At 42.1% G+C, this 20147-nt stretch overlaps 1 protein-coding gene across 1 annotated transcript in view; it reads right to left on the reverse strand.

Moving 5' to 3' along the window:
* Window positions 1-381: 381 nt before the first annotated feature.
* Window positions 382-20147, reverse strand: part of ESYT3 (extended synaptotagmin 3) — a 32337-nt gene continuing 12571 nt past the window's right edge. Inside the window, exons 5-23 of the mRNA XM_027637130.1 lie at window positions 18834-18900; window positions 18135-18224; window positions 17160-17215; window positions 14530-14650; window positions 13375-13548; window positions 12801-12883; window positions 12329-12377; window positions 11591-11680; window positions 10678-10740; window positions 10516-10584; window positions 9245-9310; window positions 7760-7846; window positions 6808-6957; window positions 5837-6267; window positions 4641-4730; window positions 3991-4122; window positions 2425-2530; window positions 2104-2153; window positions 382-1195 (exon numbers count right to left, since the gene is read on the reverse strand). Coding sequence (XP_027492931.1) covers window positions 1159-1195; window positions 2104-2153; window positions 2425-2530; window positions 3991-4122; window positions 4641-4730; window positions 5837-6267; window positions 6808-6957; window positions 7760-7846; window positions 9245-9310; window positions 10516-10584; window positions 10678-10740; window positions 11591-11680; window positions 12329-12377; window positions 12801-12883; window positions 13375-13548; window positions 14530-14650; window positions 17160-17215; window positions 18135-18224; window positions 18834-18900 — 2011 coding nt within the window. The 3' untranslated portion in view covers window positions 382-1158. The remainder of the gene's footprint in view (window positions 1196-2103; window positions 2154-2424; window positions 2531-3990; window positions 4123-4640; window positions 4731-5836; window positions 6268-6807; window positions 6958-7759; window positions 7847-9244; window positions 9311-10515; window positions 10585-10677; window positions 10741-11590; window positions 11681-12328; window positions 12378-12800; window positions 12884-13374; window positions 13549-14529; window positions 14651-17159; window positions 17216-18134; window positions 18225-18833; window positions 18901-20147) is intronic.

Here is a 20147-nt window from a genome sequence, read left to right on the forward strand (position 1 = left end):
CTGCTACTGCCTGGTCTTCTCAATCTCAGAGAGAGATACACTCTGTATCAGTCCAGGAAACTGAACCCAGCACATGACCACGAGGATTTTGAATGTTACTGACACATTCAGTATGAGATAAAGATGCTCTAACTGCCTCAGCCATCACACTTTCAGCATTTGCCTACCTTGGTTTTCTGGAGAGCCCGTTTTAAAATGTTTACATTTTCGGCTCAGTTTGGGATGTGACCACATTGTTACTCAGTGAGTATTCTCTCATGTTATGGACTGAAGCAGACTGGATTAATGCAATCTAGGCCAAAAATATTGGAAATTTGCTTCAAATGATGGTTAGAAGTTACCATGGTCATATTCCAAAAGTCAGTTTCAGAAAGGAATAGATCAAGTTTCTTATGCAAGACAGAAGTTTATTGTACAGAAACAAGTACACCAAGCTTCCAAAAATATTTTGCCTCAATAGTAAAGCTTAGTTTACAAAACTCTGCTGTTCCTCAGGCATAATCTGGGTTTACAAGATTTTGAAATGTACTGTAACAAAGGACAAAACCTATTAAGGTGTCACAAACTAAAACCTTAATGACATCTTGGTAAACTAAGCTCCCTGCTTTTGGAAGCTCATTATTTACATACCTGCAGCCACAGTCTGCAAATGTACTTCTGAACAGTGGAATACCAATTTCTTAGTTTCTCCAAAAATAATTGCTATAAAAGTTTAATGGGTTCTGTAGCCCTACAGCTGAAGAATGCTGCTTCAAAAAAGTACAACACTTTCATGTTAAAACAACATGAACAAGATCCTGGGGACATGAGACTGCCAAGCAAAATAATGACACTTAGCTGACAATCTAAAATATCCCCAGGTACAACACTTCCTTAAGAGAGGATTCAAACTTACAGGTCCTTTGGGGGATGATTTGCCAGAAATGGCAAAAATAAAAGACTTATTCTCTAAGGACAAATTATTCCCAATGGGGGAAAAAATATATTTATTTTTTAACTTGAGTGAGAACTAATCTCCAAATGGGATCATTAAATTTACATGTCCTGAGCTAGAGACTGCTTCAAATTTGCAATGAGTGTGCAAAACACATTAATTACAAGAGATATGTACATTTATATAAAGTCGAAAAATTAGTGACTTATGTGCATGAGAAGAAATCAAATTCTCCTGCGTCTACTCCTTGTCAACTCATACCTGCAAGATAGACACAGTAAGTAATTACAGTAGTTTAAGACTTTCTTTACAGTTTTAACTGCCACAATAGAGAGGACTTGGGCTGCTTTATTGCTTGGCCTTCACAGGGAGCCTGGCAAAGGAGGCTTCAGAGGTGGCCTCAGACTTCAGCTCTTCACCAGGAACTTTGGGTGTGTCGTTTTTCCCTCCTCCCGTAATTGCCCTGAGACACACACACACACACACACACACACATGCAAGCTGGGCTAGGGAAACATGGTTTTCCTATCTGGAATATTGGCTCACTGCCTGTGCAGATGGCAAGCTCCCAGACTACCCACGCTGCATTCCTTGGGCTCCACTGAAGGAGAAAGAAGGAAGAACTACTGCCATTAACTACAGCCGTAGAAGTGGAAAAAAACACCCAAGCCAGGTTCTCAGTCTCTGCCTCATACCAATGAACACACAAACCTCAGAACCATAATGAACATACAGGCAGAACTGTAAGTGGCTTATTATAGTAGTTTCTATAAATGCTTTGTAATTAAAGTTTTATCATATATATATATTGCTGATCAGAGTATTTAGTTAAGATCTTTATCCAAATTTGTTGCAAGGTTGCTTTAATAAACATAATTATTTTAGTTATGTGTCCCCATGGCTTTTATGGTAACTTAAAATATGCTGAAGACTATAATTGACACACAGGCATCTCATTAAAGTTGTCTCACAGGGCAGGCACCGCACAGCCCATGGATTAACACACAACTTAGATAAAACTACCAGATTAGTTCAAGTTAGTCCTGCGTTTGCAGATCAGATATTCTTGCTCACCCAAACACAGCCCAGTCACCAGAACTCCAACAACAGTCGTGCAAACTCCGAACAAAGCAATGGGCAGGGTTTGGAAGTATAGAGATGGTACTTACCATTGTGCAAAACCTTTTATTAAGTCCTCCTGGGACAGGTCAATCCGCACCTTTAAAAAGCCAATTTTATTTGTTTGTATATTATTCAGCATACAAATCGATTAGCTACGCTAGCACTCCTCCCAAGTCAGACCCAGTTTCTAGTTCTAGGGCTGCATCTCAGGCCCAAGTGAAAAGAATCCTCCACATGGATACAACCTGACTTCAGATGAAAATCTGGCAGATGTTTCCAGATTGCCAGTGAGCTGCATTTCAGGATTACAGGAACAGCCCAGACTGTTCAGCTCTGTTACATCTGTAGTGCGGATTTTTTAAACTTACTTTCCCCAACTCCTTCCTTTCCTGTGAAATGAACGGCCTGCTGTTTTTCACTGCAATGTCCAGTGTCCTTTTCTTGACATTTTCCAAAGATTCAAAAAATTCGAACCTAAATGTAAAGTTTAGAAAGGAGAGACATAAGTCACAACTTAAAATCCTGTAAGCTTTAGTGGCCGGATTACAGTGACAGAGTACAACATCAGTGACCCAGACTTTAACAGGGAAGGAAGACACAGAAAAGGCAAATCTATAGTTAGATTTCATTCACATTGCAAGAAAACTCTTCCAGGCCTCATGAAAGACTATTACACTGTGTTCAGACTGTTCACTGTGCCAGGGGAAAGGAGGAAAACATGCATTCACGATGAAATGCCATTTACCATCTTTTTTCCCCTCCATGAGAAGACCAGCGTGTTTGCCATTCAACCTTCATTACTCAGAGGAAATAGCTGAGCCAAACCCCAAAGTTCACAGAATAGCCTTGCACCGAAGAGCAAAGGCTGAAACTTGTGGCAATTAAATTCTTAATGGCTCTGACTCAAGCCTCTGGCACACATCACTAATGTCAAGTGAGTTTTGTCCATGCTAAATCAGTTCTTCCCACCTGAATAGCTTTTCCTCAAGTCAGAGCTGTAAAACAGGTAATATGTTTTGGAGCTAAGCACTGCCCAACTTATTATCCTTAATTGAGGATGTACAGGATATGTCAATACCAAGGATGAGGAAAACAAGATGATGTTCCCAACAGCTGGGCTGGCACTGAATCAGTGGAGCTACTTGGGAATACACAGAAAAATCCACAGCTCCAGTGTTTTGAGTGTTAAGATGAAATATTTTAAAATCCTTTCTCCATTTCTGACTTACAGAAAGAACACAACACAGGAAAAATCTAAACCACCCAGGATCACCCAATATTCACGTATTTTGACATATGTGTACCTTCCTCTAATTATGGGATTAAGACCACCTTTCAAAACAGCTCTCCCTCTAAGCATTACTGTGTTGGGTTTATACAAAACACATTCCATTTCAGTGGCAGAGCTGTGCACATGACACTGTCAGCAAAGGGGCGGGAACATTTTACCCTGTGCCACCAGGTACTGATGACAACATCCACCTGTCTGCCCAAAGAATGGTCCAGTCTCAAAAGGCTTTGTACTTCTGCCTTGGACTTTTGGAAAGGTGTCCAAACAAGCATCAGGCAAAGCAGTATGAACAGAGAAGTAGGCTCTGTGAGGCATTTGAATGAAAATATTGCCTCTGCCATGACAGGGAGTTAAACATGGGTAGGGGAATGCCTGTTTGCTAGGAAGCAAGTGCAGCCTGCACCTGCTGGAATCAGGGAAGGGGCAGGGAAGGTGTGCCCTGCTACAGAGGGACAGGCAACACCACAGGCAGAACAAGCCCCAAGAACTTGGAAATCACAGTTAAGAGTGCCATTTGTTTCAGAAGACCTGCAAATGTTCACAAGACAATCCTTAGGACCAACAGCAGCACACCTTAGGAAGCCCTTTCGTTACACAGACACCATAACTATTTCAGCCACAATCTTAATTAACATTTTCTTACTTCTCATCGTATTGAGGGTTCAATGTTTTCTTCTTAACAGAAGTTTTCTTCCTGCTTGTCCACCTTCTATCTGGAAGCAGGTATATACGAACATATGGATCTACTCCACGACTGGAAGAGGGTACTAAGTTTCTGTTAAAAGAAATACAGACAAGCAAGGCAGGTCTCCCAGTGTGTGTTTTAATAACTCGACTCTCTTGGAATCAAATCAAACCTTCATGAGCCAAAAACATTCATCCTGGGAGTTGGAACTAAAACTTTAAGAACATTTATTTAAACAGAATTTTTACTACTGAGTGTGTGGCCACTTATCAGGGTTCCTAAATTAACAATTACATATTCAGTCATAGGTATCAATCCTTGCCATGATGCCTATCATGAGACCCCAAGACACACATCAGTTGTCAGTGCTGTTCAGAGGAAGTTTTGGGTGGATGACAGTTGAAGTATCTCTACTGCAATGGGCCCTACTCGCCGGCCTCTCTCCTTGACCTGCTGCTGGCACTGACCGGAGCTGGTCCTAGTGAGGCTGCACAGATTGAGGCCAGTCAGTGCTAAGGCATCTCCTGCTGTACTGGTTCTACTCCAGCTTTGCTGAATGACTGACACAAGCCCAGAGAGCTCTGCCCCTCTCTTTCAGTGATTGTTACCTGCAGCCGTTCACCAGCACGACGAGGCTCTGCCGTATGGAAGCATAACGGACCGTCAGCTGGATCTCCCCCAGAGGCATTTCGGTACCACTGCAAGACATTGGCACAGTCAAAGCCTTTCAGTACAGCTATTGAACAGACCAAATGCAGACTAAAACCAACTTTCAGGGCACTATTCTTCTTCCTGGCATGCTAAGGTTTGCTTTCTAGGAAGCAGCTGGACTACAGAGGTTCCACAGAATCAACATTCCCATTAGCACCGTCCCTGCCTTCTCTGCATGAACCTGATTTCAGTCCCACAGTACAAACTGCCAAAAAAGCCCCTCCATTGCCTGCTGTAGAAGGAGCAGCAAAGTAGAAGTTAGTGTGTTACACAGCTCTCTCAAGAATGTCTTGTATGTATATGCAAAATGTATGTATAAGCAAAATGGGACCTTCTTTATATTTCATTCTACATGTTATTGAAGTGGCTTCAAATCCAAAAAACATTGTTCAAAATGGTTTAAAAATAGTTTATAAATGAAGCCCTGTTCAGAGCTAGAGAATCTGCCAGTCCAGCAGTACAAGACCGAACAGCGGGAGCTGGGTTTCACATTCAGGATTATAATTACTCTAATGCTCTTTTTAAGGGAGGTGGACCTTCTTTGATACTTCATTAAGGATTCTACAAGGTCCATTCTGCCCCCCAGGAGGGAGATTAACAGAACAGACTACTGAGCATTGTGAGAAGGACATAAACACATGCACACCTATCCACAAAAACTTTGTTCACAGCGTCATCAGTCTTAAAATTCACTGGATAAAACACAGCATTCAAAGCTTTAAGCAGCCAGAGAAACTTATCAAGGGTTTATCATATTACAGAAGTGGGATGCTCAGACTTCCAATATCCTGTTGCTAAATGAGTGTTATGGCAGCCAGGAGTGCAGAGAGGCTCTTCAACAATATAAAGCCAACACATGCAGCATCTCTTAGGAAAGCCAGAGAGGAAATGCTTTCACTTTACACGTGATCTGATAGTGCCCTGTAATCTACTTTGCTGTTGACTGGAATACTTAGGTCAATTCTTTGTAAGGTGAGTTGAGAACCAAGACACCAAATGACTTAACAGCCCTTGAATTCACCTCTATGCAACAGCGATCTATAATACCTAAACTTTCCCAAGAGAAGAACAATTCAGCTGGAAGAACACTTACTTATGAACGTCCAGATTGCTGCTACTTAATTCAAAGCAAGAGGAAGGCAGAGAACCCAGAGAAGTGACACTGGGTGCAAGCCTCAGCTCCTGCACAACCGGCAGCATGGGCACTGCTGCTGCTCCGCTGTGCAGCGCTGATGGTGGGTGATGCTCCGGATTCTGCTTGTGCTCTGCCCCATTAGGGACTGCAACTGTTTCATTTGGTACAGGGGCTGCTGAACTGTCTTTAGTGTCCAGGTCTTCTCCACTGTCCTTTTTTGGCAGGGATTCAAGTGCTGCAGAGTCTTTGCTGACAGGAGGTACTTTTGAGACTTCTGGTGGGGAGACAGACTTCTGCTGGTTTCCACCCTTTTCACGGACGGGACCTTGCTTTGAGGCATTGACACCAGCCTTGACTCTTTCTGGATCAGGTTCTTCAACATTCAGTGCCTAAAAAATCACAAGGGAGAGCAGTGAGTGCTGCTCCCAAAGCACTGGGGTGAATGCCAGCATTACCACCCAGGAGAAAATTTCACCACAGAATTGTAACAGCAGGAATCTGCCATTAGAGATGAAAGGAGTCTGTGGGATTCACTGTAGTGTTCTCTTCTCTTGTCCTACTGCATATATATTTAACACTGTCTAAGCACTGATCCAGAGCACGGTGAGAAAATGACTCCTAAGCATCAGTGTCTCTTACTTTTGAGGAGCTTTGATTTCCCCAGCTTAGATTTTCTCAGACTAACTCTTTATTGTTGGGAGAAGATTTTCAGCCTTGCCTCTACAATAAGTTTTAGGAAGCTTCAGGGATACTTCTCAGCTCCACCATACACTCTTAATTGCATTTAAAAACCTTGTCACACTTCTACTTTCTCCTCATCTATGAAGAAAAGCTGCCTTTCTCCACAGTCATCTTTCATCTCTTTTGCCTGGTTAGAATTGGATGCTTCCACTAGGGAAGCCAAATGAATATACGAAAGAACAACATACCCGCAACACGAGTTTCATCTGAATAAAGCTGTCTGAACTGGAATGGTCCAGCTGGAATCTCTGATCCAGAGTCATGTTTGGGTCCTTAAGTAAGTGGGACAGACATACCACTGAAGTTCCCAGGGCACTATCCCGCTCCTTGTCTTTTATCTAGAGGGGGGAAAAAAGGAAACAAAACTTTGGCAAACTAGGAAGCAAACTGGGAAGCAAAGCAAGAAGGTATTTCAGACAGAAACCAAAATTACCTTATTTACTTCTGGACATAATATCAAGTGTGGTTACTTCCAAATGGGTGATACCAGTATTTCAGGGGTGTAACAAATTAGTGTGTTTGCAGTAAAAATCCCATCCCTAACTACACAGATAAGGAACTGCCTCAGCAGAAAAATCAGGCCCTGAGATTTACTGGACTTTCCCTACTTGCTTCAGGGAGAATGTCCCAGGCAGCTGGGATGGCAACTGGTCTAAACTTTTACAAGCTCTTTAGGTAATTGTTTAGCCTATTTAACTTCAATACACCCTCTAAGTTCAATTCTACAATATCTGAGTGACTAGCCCTAGAAGGGACTGGTGAGAGACAGAACTGCTTAACAAGCCAGAACACTGAGGTGAAGGGCTCTGGTTGGGAATTATTAAGGCTGCAATTTCTGACAGCAAAATATTGATGTCTTTACTACACACTGACCTGTATAAAAACTCCTTTGCACTTTGCAGCCAGAAATATCCCACATTTTAAACTCAGATATTACACTACATGATCCTAGAACAAAGGCAGATACCAGTATCACCTAACAGAGAATCACCTGTGCAACAACAGGTCCTTCTACCTTTTAAGTAGGAGGAACCCAGAACAAGACAATTCCACATAAAAAAAACCAGCACTGAGCTCCATAAAAGAGGTTTCTTCCTACAGATGTGCAGTTGGTCTTCAAAGGAAAGGCTTTTCTCTCACCTCAACATGGAGTGACTGGGAATGAGCACTGTGGACAAAGAAGGTGAAAGCCTGGCCCCACGTGGGATCTTTGCTGAAATTGCAGGTCTGCAACAAGAAGATCATGGCACATACATTAGTTTGTTCTGTAAGCAGCACAGAATGCATGACACTGATCACCAGAGAGGGGCATGGTGACCCTCTTAATTTTATCCAGTGATGCTACACCCCAGCTGTATGGAGAGAGTGGAAATTCCAGGTCAGAAGCGTGCGGAAGCAAAGTCTCTGGCAAAACCAGAACAAGTTTTGCGGGATGTGGAAATGCCAAAGAACAAGTCTGGTGAGCTGCAGTTTGCCCCAGCCAGTGCTGCCTGGACCAGCAGCCTGCCTCACCTGCAGCAAGGCACCGCTCCCTCCCTCCCACCTCTCCACCCAGGGAGAGCCAGAGTGCTGCTTCCAACCTGCAGGCACCCAGAGCCAGCTCCCAAAGCCACACTGAGCTGACAGGGAAGGGTAGGAAAGCTAGAGGGGCAGTTTCAGGAGTGTAGATCTTGTGGGAAGAGTAGGATGGCACAGCTTCAGCACCATCCACTTCAAGGATGAAAGAGCATGGAAAGCACCCATGGGGGCTGTGGCTGCTCCATAAACCAGCTGTCTCTGCCAGGCCACGACTGCTGGCTGCAAGGAGAAAGGAGCAGGGAAAGGCTGGAAGTCTTACCTAGCTTAGGAGAGGCAAATGATGTGGTAGGGAGAGGGAAAGCCAAAAAAGGTAAAAATGCAAGCAGAACCCAATTCCTGGGTGAAGCAGGTGGAAGAAACAAAGGAAAATAGGTGTCAGTTCTATACACCCATGTGTAGCCAAGAGGATTCATTCCTATTTGTTGGGTGTCCAAAAGAACATAGGGCTGCCCTCATCTTCATCCAGCTGCAGGACAGCAAACACAGCAGCTACTGGGAGGGCAGAGCTCAGCTGTTGCTTGCATTCATCAGGCAAAAGTAATTTTTAAATAATGAAAAAGGAACTAAAAGTGAAGTGGAGGAGATCCAGATACATCTGGTACAGGTAAAAAAAAAAAAAAGAAAAAAAAAATCAGTAAAACTGTGATACACCTGAGTCAGGAAAGGCTCTGATTGGAAAACAAAGGCCAGGTTGATACAAATGACACCGTGCTCTGAGAAAGCATGAGCTAGATTTGAGACCTATCATTTTTTCCTCTTCAACCCTTATAGAACTGCAGTGTCTTGACCAGTATGACTTCGTGGTAATGAGCACAAAACCACACATCTATACAGCAGCTGATCAGACACCCACTAACCACCACAGCTCAGTGATACAGTGGTTCCATGTGCTGACTGACCCCCACCTCCCAGGCTCTGCAGTCATCACCATAACTACAGCCCTTCACATCAGCTTCACAAGAAGTCCTTCCCTTCCTAGAAGCTACTTGGATATAGTCACACATAAAATAGAGAGTATTTAAGGAAAGCAAAACAGAACAGTGTCACCTTGCTCTTCTGAGTCTTGCTTCCAACTGTGAGCAGGACAAACGAGGAAGGTTCTCGTTCCATCTTCTGTCATTTAATACAAGGAAAAAAGAAGAAATCAGAAAAAAAAAATGAGAAATTTATAGTTTACAGAAAGCAATATCACACCACTACTGTTACTTGAAATGAGTTGCTGGAAAGCTGACCATATTTTTCAGGTGCAGGACATCTGAAGGGTGCAGTACACAGGAAAGCCTCCAGCCATAACACAGCACAGTCTTTACCATCAAAAGTATACATTTAAGCCAAAGTTTTATGCACTTAGGTTTCAATAGGTGAGCAGGTAAAAAAATTGTCAGAAGTTGGGAGGAAACAGAGAAGAGAGTTGAAGGCTCAGTGGGAAGTCTTCATCATTCCTGAATGAAACAGGACTTTCAGAATTGGTTTCCAAGGCTCAGGACTTGCAGGTAGAAGCAAGTCTTTGGCATCAAGTAACAATTCCTTTCCAGAAGTAATGACATGGAACCTCTTGTCCTGTGCTTCTCTACACTAATGCTACAGAAGTCAAAGCTGAGGAACTGGTCTTGTTACAATGCTGCACACAAAGCACTCACAATTAGGTTCAGAATTAAGTGCTAGTAACTCAGCTGTAAAGATGGTACTTAGGAGAGGAGCTATTTGGACAGAATGGGAAGCTTTATCCATAGCTCAGAGCTGTGATTGTGTGTAACTTGTTCAAGAAAAAAGGGAGAAAGACATTCTTCCCTATACCCACCATTCACATCACAGTAGCAAAATATAGTATTCTGGGGGGAAAGTAAACAGAAGCTATGAGAGAGGAGGCAGGAATGACAGAGGCTTCTGAATCCCTCTAAAACCAAGGGGGGAGGAATTTGGTGGTCAGGTCTCCAGTGAACAGGAAGGTTACCACAAACAAGCATATTCCTCCCACCCCAATGTCAAGCTGGAACAGCTCAGAATGGGAAGAATCTCTGCAACAGCAGAAAGGTTATCATGACCTAATCTGATGTCTGCAGACTCTCTGTCCAAAGCATAAAAGTATAAACAACCACATGCACAATCAAAAATTTCTGTGTTGCATTCTCACTTGGTTCTCCTAGGCTTTTACTGGGGCAGGGGTGGCCTTTCAATGAATATTTTGAACCCCTGGCCACTTAGATTCTGGCAGTGGAGAGGTTATTTCTCTTTAACCACAGCCAGCTTCAGCTGCTATAATGCCCCATAATCCAGAACATTGTTTTGCAAGCATAGGAGAAAAATATAAATTTTACCTTGAGGTACTTGTTATTTTTGATCTTCTTTGCTCCACATTCACCATTCGAATACTCAAAGTGGTTTTTCTGAATTAGTGAAAGAGTATTTAAAATAATTAATTTGTGGTCTTAAAAAGAGAAGGTTAGAAGTGAAGGCTGCTGCATGTGGTTTGTACTTACTGGAAGGTTGAAGGCGCTGTCCAAGTAGACTATCAGAATTGCTGTAGACAGACCCTTCTTATCCTGCAAAGGCCATGAAAGATAAGCCAAACAAAACACAGGGTAGGCATGATCACCCACCAAGGACAATGTAAAATATAACAAAATTCGAAGGGGAGTTTCTGAAGGCTAAGCAGCTCTCTGCCTTTCTCCTAAAACTTGCAATTTAGGAGATCAGAAGCAAACACAGCATGACAGTTCCAAGCAGACTAATAAGATGTGTAATTCTCTTCAGTGCACTGGCCTTAATGGTCATCAATCCCTCAGTGCAGAACTGGTTGGGCTCCCCAGCACAGCAAGACACCTGAAAACATGCTCAACCACATATATCAATCCAGTATTAGCAGAACAAAGCTTGGAAACAATTTTATTCACTTCAGTAGAACTCCAATGGTTTTGGTTGGTTTCGAAGAAAGAGCATCCCTGGGAGATGAGCTTTATCCAAGCAGTTCTGCTGGACAAGCAACAATTTGGAAATACTGCCCTACCAAGCACCAGTTCTGTGTATTTGTCTATGACTAGTACAGGTTATTTCAGGGGCCTGGGGTACTACACAGATCCTAGATGAAGAGGGAGGAGAAAAACTCTCAAAGAAAGGACCTGTGAGAAGCTATTTTACAGTGAGTCAAACAAAGGTTTGCCAATTCAAGCAAAAGGAGCTGCCAGATTTGAGTTACTCCTGAATTACCAAGGGACCTGGGGCAAGCAAATGCCCTTCCTCTGTAGGAGTGGCAGGCAGGGAATCACATCAAAACTTTGCAAGACAAAAATAAACTCCCATGAATTTGCCCTGGGGTTCCTAATTTTACACACTCCTTTGTTGATCACTGGACAGGGATCAGAGTACCTGAATCCTTCAAGCAAATATACTCACCTCATGTAGCTTTTCTTGGTCATTTAGTAGTGAAAGCCACTCAAGTTTTAAATGCAAGTGTCCGCTTGTTGTCTTACTTAAGGGAAACCACTAAACGGAGACAACAAAGGGTAACTTGAGAAGTGTGAAGCAGAATAATTTTTATATGTCTGTGGCAGTCTCTAAGACTTAGACTACATGAGTTGTACTCTGATCACTTTAACTTGCCCTTTGACACATAAATTGTAGCACATCCATCTACTTACAAATACAAGTCAGAAAAAAAATGGAAACAAGATACCCATATACAGGCAAAGTGCATGGATATTTCCAACCAGCAGCAGCACAAGACAGGCACCCTGACATTGTTTGCAGAGTGCTGGGTTGCAGGATGAACCACCATAAGATCAGATCATTTCTCCCCTCAGCAATCAGACTGCTCCACCAAACCTTATCCGCAGCCTTGTACATAACATTTGGTACATATGAGACACAAGATACAAACACAAGATACCCCACTGCTGGCTCAGTGTAACTTCAGGGCTGTCTGAGGTTACCAGCTTGGCTGTAAAAATTATTGTAATGGTTACTTTATAAGTTTTCTGAGTGAAGGTATTTTCTTTTTGTGAAAAGACCACTGTGCAAGTGTGCAAGGTAGCTTTAAGCACACAGAAATACTGCGGTAGCAGAGGGGGAGCACAAATGAGCACATGTAAGCATACACCACCAACACATTTAGAAATAAGCTGTGATCTTTACCTCATCAACAGTTCTGTCATTCATTACATCCACTAGGCCTATAAGCAAGCTGAAAGGCAAAAATCAAACATTTCAGTGTATATTGAGGCATATAGCGTACTGTTGTTGGGGAGAAAAGAAACCACCACCAAAAGAGCCCACACTCAAGTCTGCTCCAAACAACAACTTCTCCACATTGCCTGTGTGGAGGAATGCACCAGAATGCACTTACACTTCTGAAATCTCTCCCTTGAAATACTTAAATCTCAAGTCATGTGGCAACTATCACTTCTAATGGCTTCACAGGATTCCCTGTAGGAGCATGGGCCGCTCTCTACCTTGCTCAAAGTGAGTTGCACTATAAACTAATAACTTGGTATCAATATCTGGGCAAAGGGAATGACTTCCCACAATATTAAATTGCCAATATAAATAGTCCAGGTGTCCCATAGCAGCGGCTACTGGACCCCGAGCAAAGGTTATGCTAATTTACCTGCCCATGAAGTCATCTTTATCTGGGTCTTCATCATACAAGTCCACTTCTAAGTCCTGACCAGGCACTTCATGAACAACAAACTGGAGGAGAAAGAGGTATTGATTAAAACCAAAAAGCTGTGGACAAGAACATGACATTTCACAGCTGTATAACACACAAAGGACATTCCCTGCTCTTTTGTGGCTAACTGCGTAACAAATACTATTGATTAGAGGTGAAAATATTTCAAATTCAGTTTACTTGTTTCTGAACTACAAGTTAAACTCCTCAAACTGGTATCCCTAATAAGAGGAGAGAAACCAATGCTAGAGCAGCCTACAGTTGCACTGATTGATATTTAAAGCAGGGCTCTGCACCTCCTCCAAAAACCCACACATGTAAATCAGATCAACCTGAATGACATTTCAAGTTTACAATGTAAATATGAACTTGTTTAAGGGACAGAAATGCCTCAACCAAGTAACAAGGAAGTCCACCTGTTCCAGTGCAGTCAGATAAGAGAAGGTCCTCCAAGCACAGGGATGTAAATAGCTGTGCATCCTACAGATGGAGAGATCAAAAGATTCAGTACCTCAAATGTCTCATTCCAAATGGGATTAAGATCTCGGGAAACTGTCTTGCTTCGATGCTGCACCGTGCCAACACGAAGGAGAGCGTACGGATCAGACTTCCCCCTGATTGCACCAAGGAAACTGTCTTTCTGGACAAGGTTTTCAGCTTCTAGCAGATGAACCCTTATTACCCCCTGAATAAAATAAGATACAGAATTGGTCATGAAAATGCAATCTTTGGATAATTATAATATGCTGCCTCCTAAAATTAGTTATTTCAGGCAGCAAGGGTAGTCACTGTGACAGTTCTGCAAAGACACATAGTTTGACGCAGTACATTTCCAGTGACAGCTGTATTAAAACACTTTTCCCACCACTTACCTAGAGGGGAAAAAACCCTTAAGCAGATGCACAAGGCAATCTAGATAACTGTGTAGGAAATAATATTCAATTTATTTTTAAATCAGAAGCATACATATGCACACAGCATTATTGCCACAGTCAAATCAAGTGTAAGGATCAATTCCCAGTGACTGAAGAAGGAACTAAGCACCCATTGCCAGGGACTTATTTTATTGCACAGTGGCCATTCAACTTCAGTTTGCTGATGCACATTTGCAATAGGGAGTATCCTTTTGTCACTCATTTATATTTATCCTCATTAATAAGATTATTAGGTATTGGATGGATGAAGGAGACTGAAGACCTGGATATGTCAGGTATTTAGGAGATCTGTTCTTGGGGTTTTTTCCCATTTTTTTTTCTGTAACAAAGAGATGTCACCCTCCAAGTTCCCTATTTACACCCTTTTGGAGCATTAGTAAAAATATTAAATAGCTGGACATTCATTGCTCATGTATTTATCCTCTCATATGAGTATACCACAGATCTTCAGTTAGAGACTAAAGGTTTAATTGGTAAATGAGCTCAGAGTCTAAACAGACTCCTTATGCCATATAGAAAGGGTAGGAACCCCCAGTGCCCATGTCCACCCCTCCCAAATTATGAACTATCCAACATCTACTGATATATTTCTGAAATATCACCTACAAAAAGCCCGTAATTCAGGTTAAAAGAGCTGATGCAGGATCCTAAGTCACTAAGCTTGCAAGCACCCACGTGGTGGCAAATGCACACTCAGGAAGATAAACACTCTCACTGAAAAAACAACTCACCTGGGGGATAGGGAACCTCAAGTGGGCAATGTTCATGTTCTTTCTCAGAGGCACTGTGATCCTGTTTGGCAGAACCAGCCGTGCAGCAATGAAGTCTTGAATTAAGGAGTCTGACATTACACTGCAGGTGGGGGAAAAAAGCAACCTAAGTTTCTACAATCAATCACAACTCGGTTAGAGCGAAAGGATGAGGCAAAGCAAAAGAAACTGGGCACTGCAAAGTGAGCGATACTGCCCACAATCCCCTAAAGGGTGTCAAGCATTAGAACAGGCCATCCAGTGAAATGGTTGAGTCACCATCCTTGGAAGAGTTTAAAAGACCTGTAAAAGCACTGCTTAGGCACATGGTTTAGTGGTGGGCTTGGCAGTGTTAGGTTAATAGTTGGACTTGATGATCTTTAAAAGTCTTTTCCAACCTAAATGATTCTATAAAAAGAGTTGCAGAGTGACCACTCAACTTCAATTTAGTGATGCAAGTTTGCATTAAGGAGCATCCCTACTGCTGGACTGAATTTGGCTGTAGCAGGTTGTAAATGATGAATGGGAGCTTCGGCTGTGTGACATCATGCACACACCCAAACAAGGCAAACTCATGTGCCTTCTGGGATGGGCAAGGTGAGGAGGGAATCAGGAGGTTTCACCCATTTCCCAGGGGACTCAAGGCCTCGAGGTAGTTTGTTTTTAAGACTTGGAACATTGCCTTAGTGCACACTGCTGCCTGCTCTTGATCACATGCTGATACCTTACTGTAAAATAGAAGGAGAAGCCAGCCATGTAAAAAAAACCCCACAAAACAAAAACACCAAATAAACAAACAAAAAACCCAAACAAAAACCCCACCAATCCCCCAAAAAACAAAACTCCCAAGCTCATTTAGTTTAATAGAAGACCAAGCAAAAGAAAAAATTCTGTATCTTGGAATATTTTGTGCTAAGAGGGAAAATCTTGGTTTAAGTAATTGGAGATCACATTGGCTGAATTGAGGGTACTGTCTTGGAGTTCAGGGAATCTTCCAGCCTAATTACAACTTACACATTTTTAGCTTTTTGTTTTAAATCTTTTCTTTACAATTGCTCTCTTTGTACAGCAGGAAAAACTAATTTGAACTATTTTTCCTGAGCAAGAAATATGTGGCTAATCATAGATATCCAGTACTCTCCACATGATTAATGAGAGGATTTCAACACCCCACTACAAATTGTCATGAGCAAAAGACAATATTAAGAGGAAAACCCAGGAGCACCAAGTATCTGAAATACTTTCATCTTCTTGATAAATCTAGTGCTTATAAGGTAGCTTATCAGGGCAAGACTGTGTAACAAAAGTGCCACAATCCACAGAGGAGGCTGGATTCACACATAAGGAAAGTAGTTTCCTACTCCAAATGTTAAACCATGAGCCTTGGTCAGTCTGTTGGCTTTCCTGTAAAAAAAATCCCCCACAGGAATGTCACAGAATTGTCCTTTCTCTTGGGTCTTCAGGGTGCACCCAACTAAACACAGCTTGTACATGAGGACAGACAACTGCATCCAGTTTCTTTGCTCTCTTAAGTAAACCCAATCCATTTGAAAGGGAGGGCTCTTGTTAAACCTGTACTTCAGCCCCTTCATGGTCAGGCAAGTTTTGCTCCCAGCTCTCATTGCAGTGCTCATGACAAGTGAAGATTTCTGTGTTCAAATCCCTGTGAGAGAACCAGGGAGTGAAAATTTAGGACACTAAATTTGCACTTAATTATATGAGAGGCTGTAGGTTGGAACACCTACATAATTTCTCCCTGCAAGGATTAGGGAAACTAAGGTAGAAAAGAACAGATTAATTCCTCTGATAAAATCTGGAGCTCTCGGGCCAAACTTCAGGGCAAAAGGCCACTCTGGCCTCACATTAAGAGAAAAAGAAAGCTTCCTCTCACTCAACATCAAAGGTCTTCAGATGCCCTTTAATGCACAAACTGGCACCTAAAGAAGACACTTCCTGTGAGTCTGAAAGCCATGAGCTGCAGAACAGTGGGGAACAGAAATGTCTGCATTTGCATTGGAAGGGAGAAAGGCAAAGGCTGAGTAATCAAATATATTTTGATCTTATGTAACAGAATTTTCTCCTTACACTAAGGAACAAAGACAAAGTTAATCCCCAGTCTGGTGAAACAGTTTGAAACTTACAGTACTGAAAACCACTAAGATTTTCATCCTTGCTGTGCAAGTTTTATGTGCAACACCAACCCAGGAAGCATTGGGGAAGAGCTACACTTTCTGAATAATCTAAAGGGTGAGCAGATTACATGAAAAGAGAGCATTTCTCCTTATCAATCTGGTGCGGTTTTCTTTATCATGGATTGTATTTCAGTTTGTCAGAGGGACTGCAACTATTTCTCAACATTAAATCATTGTTGTTTGATGGATTTACTAATTCCATCCTAAATTCAGTGAAGCAATTGAAGCAATTTTGACAGAATGTAAAAAGCACCCTCCTCAGGTTTTGCAAACTCCACAGCCACACACTATGGGATGAGTAACCAGCACACAACACAACCTTTTACACAACGTTCTTGAGAACAGCTTTGATGATTACTGAAGACCCAGCTTCTACAGGCTTTTTGAATATGAATAAAGCGAAGCAAAGTAGACACTCACTTAATCCCTGGGACATCCAGGAGGTTGCTCATGCCTGCCCAGTTGATTTCCAAATGCTACAACAAGAGTAGGGAGAAAACATATACAGGACTATTAAAATTTATTTCAAAACAAATGTAGAATTTAAAGGGGAAATTATTCTAAAATAAAGCCAGCTGTTTAAAGAAAGGAAGACCAGCACCCGTAATTGATTGCAACTGTACATTAAAACCAACAGCTGGTATCAATTCCCTTATCTATTTTATCTGCCATCCTGAAATTAGGATATCACTGGGACTTAACCTGCAAGCACAAGGAAAGACAGCATTCAGCCCTTAGCAATGGCCACTGGCAGATGCCCTCGGGTCATGCAGGAAATTCAACAACTCTACCTAGACTTTGAAGTTGTTTCCTCATCCTTTCACTTAGAGGTTGGCCTATGCCCTGAGGCAGGGGGTTGTCTGTATCCCTACTCTTACAATAAACAAAAAGAGGGTTTTTTTCATGTGCTAAAATAGTACTACTAAATCTAAACACAAGAACACCTCATCCAAGATCAAAAATGTATGACTCCCATGAACTCAAGCAGAGCATAACCCACAAGCAAAGCTGTGTGCCATAAGATAACTAACTGGTCCTTACAAGACTAGAAGGTTTCTCATATTTTATTAAACTACAATTCACTACAAGGCACATGACCTTAAACAGGTGAGCTTTCAAAAGGCAACCATGGTTGAATGGTCTGCAAGATGACTGCATTTAAAATCTGTGAATGGGAATATCCACCAGCCAGGAAAATTGCAGCAAAGGCCTAGGAAACTGTGCTGTCACCAGAAGAAGAGTGACAGCACTCTCATTCTTAGAGTGAAGTAAGTAACTTTTTAAGCAGTACTACAAAAATTTAGAGTAAATTCATTCATGTCCTCCTGGAGTTCAAGAGGAGCACTGAACAATCAGGCATTTGTTATTCAAGCACCTGCACCACTACTGACTCACCGGTTTCTGCATAAAAAACAAGGTCACTGCTCCAACAAAAGGTGCATCAGTTAGAAGAGGTTCCAGGATCACCCGCAATGTCCCATACAACTGCAAACAGAACAGACCAAGGAAAGCTGAGTGTTAAGGTATTCTCAGGATGTGGTTTCAAAATTGTGAGCTTTTCAGTGATGGAGTCAATTTTAAAAATCCTACTAGAAGCCAATTTTATTAAGAATTTAATAACAACAATAACCTCCTCCCGCCAAACCACTGCTGTTGATACCAGGAAATACTTGTTATGTTTGTGGAGTCTCTCTGCAGTCCTGCCATACAATGGAGTGCTCTGCCTGCTAGCTTTCAACACTGCAAGAACAGGTTGCTAGTTTAATCTACACCAGTTTATGAATGTTCTGGTTCTTCCGAAGTTCTCCACCAACAGGCAGCTCCCCTGAACTCCAGTGTCAGAAGCTGCCCCACACAGACTCGATGCTCTAGCACTGACCCTGTTTAAGAGTCACACTACAAAGCTTAAAAGTGGTATTTAGGTGCTTTCCATGTAAGGCACCATTTCCCCAGCCAAAACACAAGGAGATAAAGCCAATAGTTCCAAGTTGAATAGCTGGTGATTTCCCAGTTAAGTGTCATGACCTCCCCACTGGGATGTGCTGCCTCCTGCCTCACACAGCCTTGAACAGAAAACATCAGCACAGCACGCACCTGGACGCCTTTCACGCCAAGATTAAATTTCGATATGTCCATGTGAATCTCACAGTCTCCTATGTAACTGAAAGAAAATTATCACATTATTCCACAATTTGCAATAGTTCCATGAGAAATTCGGGCCTGTACAGAGTATAAATGAAATCAGTTTAAGGATTGACAACATAACCCCCCAGGCAGAGATGGATTTTCAAGTGACTGAAAAGGGAAAGCTGAACAAGGGTCAGATCTGCACAAGAGAATCCCTGCAGTCAGCTGGGATATTGATCTACCTGTAAAATATCAAAGTAACATCTGTATTTCACAGTTACTTTTCTATTCTTAAAGCTGGTGGTTGGCTGAGGTGAGCTCGCTGCAAGGAGGAGATCAACAAGCTCATTCAAAATTCAGGTCAAAGCAGTTGCCTACTTGCTCCCTTCTCTGCCAAAGGCCCGATCCCACCCCACAACCTGGTGATCCAGCTCCCAGGTGCAGAGCTGTCCTCCTATTACTTATGGGGTTCCCACCTTGCCCACACCCAAAAAGCCCATAGATCACCTTCACCCAAAATCCACTTGAAGGACAAATTTATCACTAAAAATAACCTGGTTTCCTTGAGGCTGAATTCAAAGACAATGACTTATATTTTGGTCAGTTGCCATGGAGAACATCAGGCTTTAAATAAAGCAAATGCTGAATGCGGTATTTTGGCAATTTGGAAACCACCAGAGACTTTAATAAAAGTACAAACATCACCTTATGCAGAAATTGATAGCCACTCCCCAGGGAGAAGAACATAGCAGAGCTGTTGATGCCTCTGGTAGAAAACAATTGAAGGGAACTACCAAATTCCCTTTCAGCCCCCTGAGAAATAGCTCTGGCTGCAGACACACAAACACTCAGGTAAAGCAGGGTGTAAACGTACAGCAGTACAGTGAATGTGCTGTGCTTGCCTCCTGCATGCATAATTTCACCCCATAATCAAAGGAAAAGGACAAGATTTCTGCTCTAACCACATCTATACAGGTAAATAGTGCTGCAGTTGCCACAAATTCAAGTTTTAATTTGTACATAGACAGATTCCCTCCCACCCAAAAAAACCCTGCCAAGGATGTGCAACCCTGTGAATTTGTCCTCATTTTTGCAAGCAAAGTTCTTTGTATATTTGTTTACAGATAGTCACTTAACAGACTTTTAAGAGCACCTAACACAGAGATTAAAGCCTTTAATGTTAGAGCATTCTCATTTCTTAAATAACTGACCTCACAAGCCATGCCAAAATTAACACAATCTTTCTTAAAAGCTAGTCACATAATTAAACTTATTTTACAT

The sequence above is a fragment of the Corapipo altera genome, unplaced genomic scaffold (genome assembly GCF_003945725.1).
Source record: "Corapipo altera isolate COAL_440 unplaced genomic scaffold, ASM394572v1 45, whole genome shotgun sequence".
NCBI lineage: Eukaryota > Metazoa > Chordata > Aves > Passeriformes > Pipridae > Corapipo > Corapipo altera.